This window comes from Crocodylus siamensis, chromosome 1, assembly GCF_052110815.1.
Source record: "Crocodylus siamensis isolate JL-2025a chromosome 1, ASM5211081v1, whole genome shotgun sequence".
Lineage (NCBI taxonomy): Eukaryota > Metazoa > Chordata > Crocodylia > Crocodylidae > Crocodylus > Crocodylus siamensis.
The window spans coordinates 39,484,462-39,498,205 of NC_143395.1; the positions used below are offsets into that span (position 1 = coordinate 39,484,462).

The 13,744-nt window shown below is 40.2% G+C and overlaps 1 protein-coding gene across 1 annotated transcript in view; it reads right to left on the reverse strand.

Moving 5' to 3' along the window:
• The window catches only part of CSMD1 (CUB and Sushi multiple domains 1), a 2,270,760-nt gene that overhangs the window by 117,925 nt on the left and 2,139,091 nt on the right, over nucleotides 1–13,744 (reverse strand). The window contains exon 52 of the mRNA XM_090033387.1: nucleotides 7,342–7,515. Within this exon, the coding sequence (XP_089889513.1) occupies nucleotides 7,342–7,515 (174 nt within the window). The remainder of the gene's footprint in view (nucleotides 1–7,341; nucleotides 7,516–13,744) is intronic.

Here is a 13,744-nt window from a genome sequence, read left to right on the forward strand (position 1 = left end):
GGCATTCCCCCTTCCCTTCCCACAAATGGAATGTTTCAAAACACTGCAGCTTCCTCTAGCACTGCCCAGTTGCACAAAGGGTGGGCTACAGCAACTTAGTCCCCACTCCCACCACAGAGAAGAGGTAATTGAAGAGGTAATTGGGCTGGTGAGGACTACTTGCTGCTGTGATCCCAAATTCTATGCCTCTTGCATCTTCCCTTCTCAGTTGACCAGGGAGGTAGAGGGGAATAAGGTTGGCTGACTCAACTCCAGGGGTGGCAGGAGCAGGGATGTGACAAGGGAGGTAGTGAGTGATAGTGATACTCCCTGAAGATGGGGGTGGGGGGTGTCTCAGTCGGGAACCAATAAACCCTCAGGCCCCAAAGTGGGACCCAGAATCTGGATATCTGGTGGGCTGTACGCTCTGCTCTCCTTCCCTTTCCCTAGAGACATAACAAAAAGGGAAACATTCCAAAATAGTAGCTAATTGAAAGAGGTATTATTTTGCACTTATTCAGCCAGTTTTGGAACATTTTAAATGGCATGTACTTTTCATAGTTTCATAGTTTCTAGGGTCGGAAGGGACCTGAGCCGATCATCTAGTCTGACCCCCTGCCATGGCAGGAAAGAATACTGGGGTCAAATGACCCCAGCAAGATGTTCATCTAACCTCCTCTTAAACACCGCCAGGGTAGGGGCCAGCACCACTTCTCTTGGAAGCTGGTTCCAGCCCCTACCCACCCTTGCATAGCTGGACTTTTGAAATGTTTCAATCATTAAGTTTACCCACACCTAACACTTTCCATGTAAAGTACAGAGAACTAAGACATCTAAAGTTGGTTTGTGGATGGCACTCAGTGCATTAAAGTCACTTTTTGGCTAAATTCGTGATGGTGAAGATTAAATCAGCTATAAGTTACATACAGGCATTCTTTACAGATAGTATACAGACAGTCACACATGTTGCAGGAAACGCAGAGCTATGGCTGCTTCTTCCCTGATCCTGCACAACAGGTATGCTCCCGTCCCCACACATGGGGAGGCTCTGATGATGACAATGGAGGAGAAGGAAGGTAAGCACTATGCTGCCAACTCCAGGAGGAGGTGCAAGGTAGTAGTGGTGGGGGACTCCATCCTGTGGAGCACTGAGGTACTGATCTGGACTCCCTCGCCCATGAGGTCTACTGCTTCCCTAGGTGCTACATCTGAGGTGTTGTGGAAAGGATCCCCAGGCTTGTCCAGCCCTCTGACCACTATCCCACGCTCTTTGTCTATGTAGGAACAAATGATACAGCCAGGAGTAATCTGGACTGGGTCATGAGTGACTACAGGCTCTGGGGGCTGGGCTCAAGAGGTCAGGGGCTCAGGTAGTTTTTTTCTCTGTGCTCCCTGTTGCAAGTCCATTGTCCTAGGAGGGCACAATGCAACAAGGAAGTGAACCAGCGTCTCCAATGACGGTGCCACTGAGAGGGCTTCAGCTTTCTAGATCACAGCACGCACTTAAGGGGGAGAGTACTCATGGGAAGAGACAGTATCTACCTCACATGGAGAAGTCAGTCCCTGTTCTTGGCTAGGATGGCAGATCTTCTTGATAGAGATTTAAACTAAGATTGCTGGGGGATGGGGAATCACTGACTGGAGCTTGCCTGGGGACTGACATTCAAGAAAACTCTGTAGATAGGGACACAAGGAGCCTCTTATGGGAGCTGAAGAAATAGTTCTCCTTCAGTGTGACAGGAAATTGAGGGCCTCAGTAGGAGGACTCAGGTGCCTGTACACTAATGCCAGGCGCATGGGGAACAAGCAGTAGTAACTAGCCCTCCTGCTCTCCAATAGCCATTACAATCTAATAGAGATTATGGAGACCTGGTGGGACTCCTCACACAATTGGGGTGTAGCCATAAAGGGCTATGCCCTGCATAGAAGGGACTGAGTAGGGAAAAAAAGGTGGAGGTGTAGTTCCCTACGTGAAGGAGCATTACACCTCCTTGGAGGCCGATGTTGGCTCTGAAAAGGAACGGCTTGAAACTCCCTGGGTCAAGCTGTGGGGGCGGGGGGCATGGCAAGAGATATCTAACAGTAGGCATACACTACAGGCCACCAAACCAGGGGGGAGGAACTTGATCTAGAGTTCACCCAAGAACTAACAGAGGCTGCTCAGACATGGGATGTGGTTGTTATGGGAGACTTCAATTATCCAGATATCCCTTGGGAGGAACACTCAGTCTAGTCAGATCAGTCGCTTTCCTTCCTGATCTGCACTGAAGAGCTTTTTCTGACTCAGGAGGTGCACAGGCCTTCAGATGTAATACTCTTCTAGACTTGGTCCTGGCCAAAGGTCATCCATAAAATAAGACAAACTGGTGACCAACTTAAACATAGAGGGCAGCCTGGGTGATAGCAATCATGAAACCATTACATTCACAGTCTATCACAAGGCAGACAAATCAAATAGCAAGCTTGAAGTTTTGGACTTCAAAAATGCAAATTTCAACAAGCTCAGGTCATAAGTAGGGAATGTGCTAAGGGGTCAGGGACTGAAGGCAATAGGAGTGCATGAAGAGTGGTTGTTCCTAAAGGACACAATTCTTGAAGCACAAAGGAAGCCCATTCCCATGTGGAAGAAATGTAGCAAAAGGGCTGGGAAGCCCTCTTGGCTAAACAGGGCAATTAATGTCCTCTTAAGAAGGACAAAAGAGGCGTACAGTCAATGGAAGGCAGGGACAGCCCAAAAGGAGGACTATATACCTACAGCACACACTTGTAGGGATCAGATTAGAAATCCTAAGGTGGTGACTGATCTAAAATTGCATTGGGAATCAAGGACAACAATAAGTCAGGTGCATAGGAAACTGGCTGTGGGGAAGGACCCAGAGAGTTCTAATGAACAGATCTGTATCAGCTTAGTGGGAAGTGGGCAGTGGTGCCCTGCAGGGGTGAGTGCTTGGTCCACTGCTATTCAACATCTTCATCAATGATTTGGATGTAGGAGTAAAGAGCTCACTGGCCAAGTTCATGGATGACACCAACTTACGGGGGAGCATGGCCATGCTTGAAGATAGGCTGCAGATATAGGTGGACCTAGACAGACTTGCAATTTGGGTGGACCAGAACCAGATGAAGTTCAACATTGAGAAACGTAAAGTGCCCCACCTGGGGACAAACAATCCCCAGCACACCTACAGGCTTGGCAATGCCAACATAATCAGCACTATGAATGAAAGGGACCTGGGGGTAATAATGGACCACAGTCTGAATGTGAGCTGGCAGGGCCAACAATACCCTGACATGTATCAATCAATGCATCTCCAGCAAAACCAACAAAGTGATTCTTTTACTCTACTTGGCACTGGTGAGATTGCAGCTGGAGCACTGCACACTGCATCCAGCTCTGGGCTCCACACTTTAACAAGGATGTGGTAAAGCTTGAGAAAGTCCAGAGAAGGGCCACCCATATGATCAGAGACTTGAATAGCAAGCCACACGAGGAAAGGCTGAGGGATCTGGAACTCTTCAGCCTGGAAAAGAGAAGGCTGAGAGGGGACTTGGTAGCATCTTACTGCTACATCAGAGGCTACATCAAGGCGTACAACTGTTCACCAGGGCACCCTTGGGAAAAAACTAGGAATAATGGTCACAAACTCCTGGAAGATGATTTCAGGCTTGTTTCATTCTCAATATTAGGAAAAACTACTTCACAATTAGAGGGTCCAGACTGTGGAATAAGCTCCAGGGGTGGTACAATCACCTACCCTGGAAATCTTCAAGTGGAGACTGGATGGACACCTTGTTGGGGTCACCTGCCCCTAGTTGTCTTTCCTGCTTGGTGCAGGAGGCTGGACCCGATGACCTTCCAATGTTCCTTCCATCCTTACAATCTGTGAAGCTATAACTACAATAGAAATCCTTTCAGGAGAGGGAACACTACAGATGATCAGTCTGGAGCCAACCCCTCTCCCCTGCTCTCTGTGCCTACCCAAGGCCAGAAAGTGGGAATGGAGCAGGAAGTGGAAATGAACAGAAAGGACAGATTCCCCACATTTGCCCCAGACCAGGCTCTGGGGAACAGGGTACCAGAGCAACCTCCTCCACTTTGCTCCCAGTCTCTAGGAGTGGAGCAGAGGGAGCACTAATGCAAATTTTCAAGTCCCTACCCCAAACAGAGGAGTGTCTGGCTTATAAAGGAGGCAGAGAACAGCAATGCCTGCTCCTCTCCCCTCTTGATAGTTACTTTGGTCACAGTTAAGTGAATGAGTTTGTCTAACAGTGGCTAAACAGAGGGCTTCAATCTCTGGGCAATCAGTCTAGCATATTAAACAAACAACAAATTTACTCAGCTATATTAAAATGGAAGATAAGCTAAGGTAAATATTAATTTCAGCATGGTAATAAAATACTAGTTGCTGGAGACCTTTAAAATGTGAAAATATCTTTAGGGAAAACAGTTTGAAACAAAGATATACTACTGCTAAAAGAAGAACACAAGACAGTAGTAATGATGAATGGGATGAATGGGTGGTAGATACTCAGATACATGTTTGTAAATTAGTACTGCAGCAAGCAAAACGATACAAAGAAGCAGTTGGCGGTGAGGGGGTGAAGCCGTGAAGCTGTGAACAAAAATTTCAAGCAAAATTGAAATTGAAAACTGCATATCAAGAAATTATTCCCAAGAAGAAAAGATCCTGTAACTTGGGTTATAGTTGCCCCAAAAAATGTACTAGAAGCTCCACTTCTTGGCAAATTTAAAACTAGACTGAATAGTATATTAGCAAATGACCAACAAGACTATATCTTCTTGGCAGGGAGAGATACTGAATGACCAAATAGGCTTTTCCATCTTTAGATTACTTGACCCTACATGTTTTGGCTACAATGGACAATTCATCTTCTGTATTATTCAATCTGCAGATGAATTTCTCAGTCAGTATAACAGAAAGACAGCGAACCTTGTCCAGAGTTCCATAAACAAGACTAATTTATGATATAAACATGGAAAACATTGGTAGTAAGCATTACTTAGTTTGTACATGTTGGCAGTTAGTTTTACTTTGAATTAATGCCTGTACAGCAATTTGAAAATGTAAAGCAGGGCATACATGCTAAGTTCTGTGGTTATCAATCAAAAGATCAAAGGATTGTTTTTAAAACATACTGTAAAAACTGAATGAAATCTGGGGCTTACTTTCTGAACCTGACTTTGTGTGGAAATAAAATCTATGAGTTAGATCCTATTCCACCTATTAAAGTACCTAAGGGTTTTGACGCAGGTTACCTGTATAACATTAAAAATCAGTGGATGTTGTGATATCATAAAAATATGGCATTTTTAAAGCAGTCTCAGGTGTAGGCTTTATGTTGTTTCATATCTGCATGACTGTGACTTACCGTGTGTGGGCATGTAGCAGCTAAGTCACTTGAAAATGGGGTCATCCAGTTCCTTGGCCTACTGGGTTTAGCCTCAGGAGCAGAAAAGGAATGGGTACATCCCCTTTGTCCACAGAGCTCAGTGGGGAGAATACTCACCTGGGATGCTGGAAGTCCAGAGTCCCCACACCAAGAAAGGCTTTGAACTTGAGTCATTCTGACTCTTAATCTTGAGAGTTTATTTTGAAAGGATTTGGATGAGAAGGTAGTTGGGATAGTGAGTCCAGGCTCAATTACAGCAGATTCTGATTCAGTCCCCAGCTCTGAGGAATCGGTACTGACTGAATAATCCACAGGGCCCCCAGGAAGAGGGCCCAATCTACACTGGCCTGTATAAACTCAGGCCAGACAGCTGGCAGCTGTCTAAGCAATACATTTATATGGCTGCATCTCCTAATCCACTTGGCCTACTGTCAACCTGCTTGCTTCTACCTAGATCCCACATGAACTCTGCTTAGCCTAACCTTTGCCTAAATTCATGCCCACACCCTTCTCTGGCCTAAAGCCTTGTCCCTGCCTAGTTTCTGCCTCTACCTTGCCTAGCCTGAACCTCACTCCTGCTTGGATCCTTGATTAGCAGGTAATGTGTTCCTGCTACCTTGCCTCACTGTTTCTGCCCCTGAGTATTCCTATCCCTGGGTTCAACCTCCCAATATAATCAACATTCACTTCATTGTGACTCCTAGCTTGATACCTCAGACTTGGACTAATATTGGCTTGATCCCAGCACTCTCTATAGTAACTCCTGTTCTACCAGTTTCTGGGCTGACTATCCACAGTCCACCCTAACACTTGGGTCCTTTAACTGTCACTTTGCTCATATGCAGCATTCAATGCTTTGGAACACATTCTGGATTATCAGCCTTAATATTTAATGACATATTTTTATCAGTTTTCTGATAGTAAAATAGTAAAATAATGCTTTTACTATTTAATAACAGAGGAAATAGGAAAGTGTAGTCCTGACAATTGTATTTGTTGAGCAACTGTGTTCCATCAAATATATAATATGACACAGATTGCATATCAATATAGAAATCTTTCACCTTGTTGATGCCTACTGCATGCATAATGAATTGTCTCTCTTCTTATGATATTTACTGAAAAGATAAAACTAAGCCATAGGGAAAGAGATGCAGAATTCTGATATTTCCAGAATACATTAAAATAATAATTTGCATGTATATTACTTTTTCCTTTTGTAAATCATTACACTTTTTGTCAGTACATAGAGAGTTATCTTCCAATACACAATATTCTGTTGTTAACCTAAAAGGAGCATGATGAGCCTTTACCTGCAGTTCTCATATTTGATCAAATACTACCAGAAATTTTTCAATATTTGAACTTTCTTTAAAGATTTTTTTCGCCCCATTGGCAACTCTTGAAAAAGTTGAATCAGGTATTTGGGCCATGAGCCAAGCTGGTTCACAAGCATGGGACAACTGAACTGAATACATGTACATTTTCTAGTATTCAAGAAAACAGCTCTCATTTTAATCCAGCTCTTACTACCCATTTTGCGATGAAAATTTGCCACCAAAAATCAGAAATAATTCATTACCACTCTGTGTGCTCTTTTGTTTTGTTCATATCTGAGACGAGAAAGGAGAAGTGCTAAGTAATGTACATTGAAATAACATTATTTCCTTTGCTGTATTTCTTCATGGAAGATAAAATTATCCTTTTATGGTCCTAAGGGAATGGTATTTTTCTTTCAATTTAATTTTGTTGACTAGAATTTTGTTCTAAAACATCAGGTATAATTTGAAAAAAAATATTAAAATAAAACATTAAGATAATGAGCACACTGTTACATTTAACTTTAGCACATCTTTTATATAGGCTTTAAACATCTTCATAGAACATCAATCCATTTTCAGTGTCTACTTATTCATTTAACATTTAAAGAAATACTTTATGCATATTTACCTAGACATCGTGTTTCGGTGCCACTCCAGAGTCCATTTGCTAAACATTCCCTCACATGGGATCCAACTAGTGTGTATCCTGTGTTACAGGTGAAGATTGCAGTGGCTCCATACACTGTTAATGTTCCAATCTTATTACCATTTGGTGGAGATGGAAGACCACCACAAGAGATAACTAGATGAAAAACATAAAAATAAATCAGAAATACTAAATTATTTTTTTTCATATTCCCCTACAAAAATAATGTCATCTCTTGTAGTTTTTCTACATTTATAGCCCTGTGTTGATTTAAAGTTTATAAAATTAAGAATCTGGAGTTGCATCGGGTCCAAAGTAAGGGTTTAACATTATGTCTACCTCGGCATCGCTGTGTAAAACTCTAGAAAATTCCCGAAGGGCCTTCTCTCTAGTCACCTGCGAAGGTGCCATTGATGAGGATAGCAACAATTTCACTTTCAGTGCTGAAGTATATAAAGAACAAGGCTAACTTGGCAATGGGCCCAAAATAAGCATGTTCAGATAACATAATAGCTTTTTCCAAAGCATTTGCTTTTTTACCAGAATAGCAATAATTTCCCCTCTATGAACTTCCCAGGCCTGACGTAAAAGTATGCCTTTAGTAGGCTTGAGGCAATGATCTACAAACAGGCACTGAATTTTCTTCTTTAAATAATTTCTCTTGATGTTCATAGTAATATATTCATAGTAATAACATAGATTAATGTATATGTGTAAGCTACCTGATAAAAATTTACAAAACTTCCAGTTTGGTAACACAGTAGACTTAGAAATATATGGTGGGAAGGACCGTCTGGGTCATCATCTCCTTTTGCCTGCTATTGCAGACATGACATCATATAGTCTCTTTCATATTTGGTGAAATATCATCTCTGATATCACATTTTTTCTAGTAATCAGTAAATTATAAGCTGGAAACTGAAGAGATTGTATTAGATTTCTTTTTATTATTTTACTAAGTGAAGAGATTTTCTTTTTAATTTCTGTATTTACAAAGGTTAGTGTTAGTCTCAGCTAAATTTCAAAGACATGAAATGTCCTATCCAAGTCCTTAAGGCACCATCTTCTACTGCTTTACAACATGTCTAACTAGGTAATGATAAAACAGCTGCAGTTTAAGTGCTCTGTGGGATTCCATTTTGGAAATAATATACAATAAACTTTATTCTGTTGTATAGTTAGTCACACTGGCATGTTCATTAGGAAATATATTACCAAAGTTCAGTATGCACCTCACATTTCCTGAGAAGTGCCAGTCAATATAAATTCATGTAAGGAATCCTCCTGACTACAATTAAAGCAATACTGAATCAGTTTGTAGAGCTACCCACCGTTTTAATATATTTAATTATAAATATGTAGAATACAAGATATTTATGGCAAAGTAAAATAAAATAAATTTCCTAATAGGTCAAACAAGGTATTATGCCATGAATTATGCACTATATTATATATGTGAAAACACCTCCATTTTTTTCAACTGACTAAAATGTTTTGGATCTCATGAGTTGTCATGGACACTATTTTTTCATATCTGTAAACAAAAGTGAGGCTAAAATCTCTATATAAATGTTCCCAACTGCTAACCTCACTTATAATGGTTATAAAAGCATTATGGTTTTGGCTCTTCATACATAATATTTGAGTTACTTGAGTTGCTTTTCATTATCATTTAAATATCTCCCACATTGTTTTAAATATAAGTTTGCACAGCTACGATTTTTATTTATATATTCTTGTTTCATTAGGTGAGTGACAAACAAAGGATTCTCAAAATATTCTTTAACATATCTCTAGATCTTTATATTATATACCATATGGAAATGCTACAACATCCATTGTAATGGCTGAACTTTACTATCATTAAATCTTTCACTGAAACTGAATTTTCCCATCAGAGGATGAGATAATATGTTCATCTCATAAAAGAAACCTTCCGAACCCCCAATAAACCTTTAGTCATGAGTCTATAAACAAGTCCATTAGGATTACTTTTTAGCTCATGGTTAAATATAACCCTTGCATCTCCATCTCTCTTTTTACCTCTAATTAGTTAAATAGAGTTGCTATCACTGTGGTAGTTAGTAAAGCACTGGTCTTTTCACCAAACTTTCAGAAGCTGGATAATGGATTCCAGAATAACTAGTTGTTATATAATAGCAAAATTTACTTCATATTAAAGAAGGTAGCAAGGCTTTCATAGACCCACAGAGAATAAAAGTGGTATAATTTCAATGGATGAAATCTAAATCTTATTCTCCACAACTGCAGAAAGAATATCAATATTCCCCTTATTATTTCCTAGCAGTTATGAAAGAACTATCTTATTTTTCTATCATATTCATTAACTTCATTTTACAAACAAACAAAACCACACTGTACTGCCATTTAGTTAAAAATAACATTATAAGTAAATAATTATTTTCTTATTAGTAATATAATTTTCTGATTTGTTTTCTTATTCAATGGAGATTTACCTTCTGCAGGTACTTTCTTTGCTATATACTTTCACTTTGGGAATGGGGAAAAAGTTCCTGCTTCTTCTGAAGCCTAAATATAACAACTTTCCCTGAACTTGGTAGATACCATTTAACCATTTGGCTGAACCATACGCTAGAGGGATATAAGCAGGTCTAATTACATTGGCAAGATCTCTCTATAGTCCTTGTTTGCAGTAGCAAATGACACCAAGTTGGGTGGAGTTGCAGACATTGGGGATAGGCATAAGATTCAGAATGACCTTAATTAAATGGGAAAAATGACCAAAAATCAATTTCATGAAATTAAACAGGCAAGAGTGTGAAGTCCTGCACTTGGGATGAGATAAGTGCATACACAAATAAAGACTGGGAAATGACTATCTAGCCTGCAGTAGAGCAGAAGAGTTGCAGTTGAGCCCCTAAGCTGAATATCCATAAACTGAATATCAGCCAAGCATTTTATTATTTGTTTGCTTTTTTCTTTTTAAGGGCTGATGGCATATTTGGCTGTATCAATGGGAATGTCACCTGCAATCAAAATAGGTGATTCTTCTACTCTGTTCAGCACTAGTAAGGTCTCATTTTGAGTATTATACCCCATTCTGGAACACCTTATTCAAGAAAGCAGGAACAAATTAGAAAGAGTCCAGTGGAAAACATAAAAAAATAATTAGACATCTGGGAAACAGAAACATGCTTTAAAAGCAAAGGATGAAACACCTTGTTTGGAGAAGGGAAGGCTGAGGGGGAATTTGATAACAGTCTTCAAATACACGGTGGGTGGTTATAAACAGTATAGTGCTAGACTATTCTCTGTGGCAGCAGCAGATAGGACAAGGAAAATGGTCTTAAATAGCAGCAAAGAACTTTTCGATTAGAGATTAGGAAGAACTTCCTCACTCTGAGGGTGAGAATGGAAGTACTGGAACAAGCTACCCAGAGAGGTGGTGAAATCCTCAGCCTTACTAATTAAAAACAGGACAGACAAATACTTGGCTGGTATCATTTAGTGAACAGAAGTTCTGAGGTCCCTTCCAGACCTACTTGCATATGATTCCTATAATGGTAATGGCCTAAAGCTTTTTGGGAAGTATAGGACTTTTGCCTCGGATTATGATTTGAATTCATTACTTCCTTTAGCATGATGTAGTAGGGTTTATTTAAAAAAAAAAGAAAAGAAAAAACAAAAAAGCCGTAATGTGTGACAGTTTATCCAACATTCCTATCTCTGGTCCACTATGCACATCAGTTGAATTAGCAGTGTTCCTTGGCCAATAGGTTGATACCATAACTACAGTAGTATCATTTACAGTGCAGAACTACAGTATTATTTTCCAATAGGGTTTCTTTATATTTGTATTATATTTTATAACATTTATATGCTTTTACCTTATTCTAGAAAAATTCATGAATGTGACCCCCTCAGTGAGGTTTAACATCATAATATTCAACAGTAAGAATTTAGTTATGATATAGAATTATCATTTCACTGTATCATTTCACTTCTTAAGCCCATAGCCTTGTACATATTTTTGCTTAACTACTGCAGATGCCAGTTGATATTTTCCTATATTCAAGACAATTTTTATACCATCTGTTTTCTCTGATGCTCAAAGGCATCCACATATTTTCGAAGACACTTTATATAAAAAATAAGGGAAAATAGATATTTCATATTGTAACAAATTATCTGATTTCTTCAGAATCTTGGAAAAGTCACAGGCAACTCTTTTTTAAGGAGTGATAAGATTCATGTGTCTCATTGGGAAATAAATAATAAACAAGAATGACACCAAACAAAGTGCCCTTTATTTTTTTGTAGTCAAATTCTCTAGCAATGATATCGCAGATGACTATTTGATATTGCTTTCTTAGAGTTATCAACTAACATCAAACTAGTGTAGACTATTCATATCTTTCATTATAGTATGCAAATTGCCATGGGTGACTGGTGCATCCCAAGTCTGGAGATCGCTGATGGAGGGGGTTCCCAGCAGTTGAACACCGAGTTAGTCAGTTTCGTGGCTGACACTTCCAGGAGGTACACAGCTGATCTCAGAGGTGCACGGCTGATCTCAGGGGTGCTAGGGTCAACAGCCATATCTGTTGACCCTAGCAGGTGTTGCAAAGCGGGCTGGATCTGTTTATGTTTTTCTTGAGAAATTCCAATGAAAAGCACCATATAATAGAATCAGACTGTCTGAGTATTTTAGAGCTAGAGGTTTCCATAGAGTTTCCTATTTTAGTCAGCTTGTGTGTGGGTTTCAGATTACCCATTCTCATAAAAAACATGTTTGCCTTATTGCTTTTATTCCCAGGGCTAGCCTGCCCTATCCTGCAAAACCTGAGGCTGCAGGGCGCCCTACAGCCAAGGAGCCCCCTGCAGCCATGAATACTCGTTTGACCCCAGTATTCTTTCCTGCCAGGGCAGGGGGTCGGACTAGATGATCTGCTCAGGTCCCTTCCGATCCTAGAAACTATGAAACTATGGAACTCCATCACTACCTCTGGCTTCATGTCCAGCTGCTCACTACCCCCAGCCCTGTCATCGATGCTGCCACTGGCTTTACATCTGGCTGCTAGCCACTCCCCTTCCCCACCACTGCTGCTACCGGTGGCTTCTTTGGTTGCTGCCCACCCTCCGCCCCTGCTGCTGCCACTGATTTCTTCACTTTGGGGGGGCCAAAACTATATCTTACTATTTTACAGAGGGCCTCAAAACACCGTGGGCCAGCCCTATTCATTCCCCAGAATGAAGCACCAAACTTAGTTTGAAAGAGTCTTTGGTCTAGATATGGACTACAGAATTCAATGCAGACATAAAATAATTTTAATTTCTCCCTTATGTAGACCCTTCAGTTAGCCAGTTTCTTGATTTATGCTGGTCAGGTATTGACAAGGGGCCTGATTCAAAGATAAAGTGGCCAGCCAAGAATTACCCCGATATAAAAGTCTCCACTATTGTGTGGTTGAAAAAGATATCTCAGATGTGCTAACTAATCTCTTTCTCACTCCAGCACATTGGGGAACATACTGAGGAAAGGACTATTGTAGGGGCTGAGGGGTAGGGGCTATTGTATTATAGGAGGGTTCAATTCTTTTAATTCTTGGCTGCCTTGTCACCTTTAGGCTGCTTGAAATAATAGATAGTCCATAATCAAAATCGAAAACAGAGTTGGGAGCTGTAATCAGATCCCTGACACCTCTTTCTCACATGAACAGCAAAGCTTAACATCAGGGAAGAAACTGATTTTCTGAGTCTGTGTGGCCATATATAAAATCATTACACCAGCAATTGTATCCTACCTGTTGTTACATGTAACTGTGTGTCCCTTAAAACCCACCACCCTGTAACAATGTGGCTTCCTTGGGTAGGATACTTTGTATTCTCTCTTCTCTGTAAGGATCCTGACTTTAACTTCCCTGCCCCCCAACCCAACTCATCCAATTCTTACTATATAACTTATATACATCTTCTTCCCCTGACCCCCACCCACCCACTCACCATGTACTATGTAGCCACCCTTATCAGGATATTTGTATTGCTTCCTACCACTTCAACTCTGTAACTACCCTTTTTAGCATTCACTAATAAAGTTAAAGTTATGTAAGAATATCAACATATGATCTTAGCGAAAGGGCTGAGAAGCAAAGTGTATAACAAAGTGTTGTTATGAAGATAAGTTAGCCAGCATTGTATATAATGCAAATATACTTTTACAGAAGCTGTCAGCTTGCACCCAACAATTTCAACCAATGATATATAATGAAAATGTCACATTGAATTACTTTCAACAGAAATAAATATTCCCTTAGGAATTACAGTTTTCTATTTATCTATTTAAATACAATATTTGTAAAACATATTTAAATATTAGAAGTGATACTCAACTATAGAATAGCAT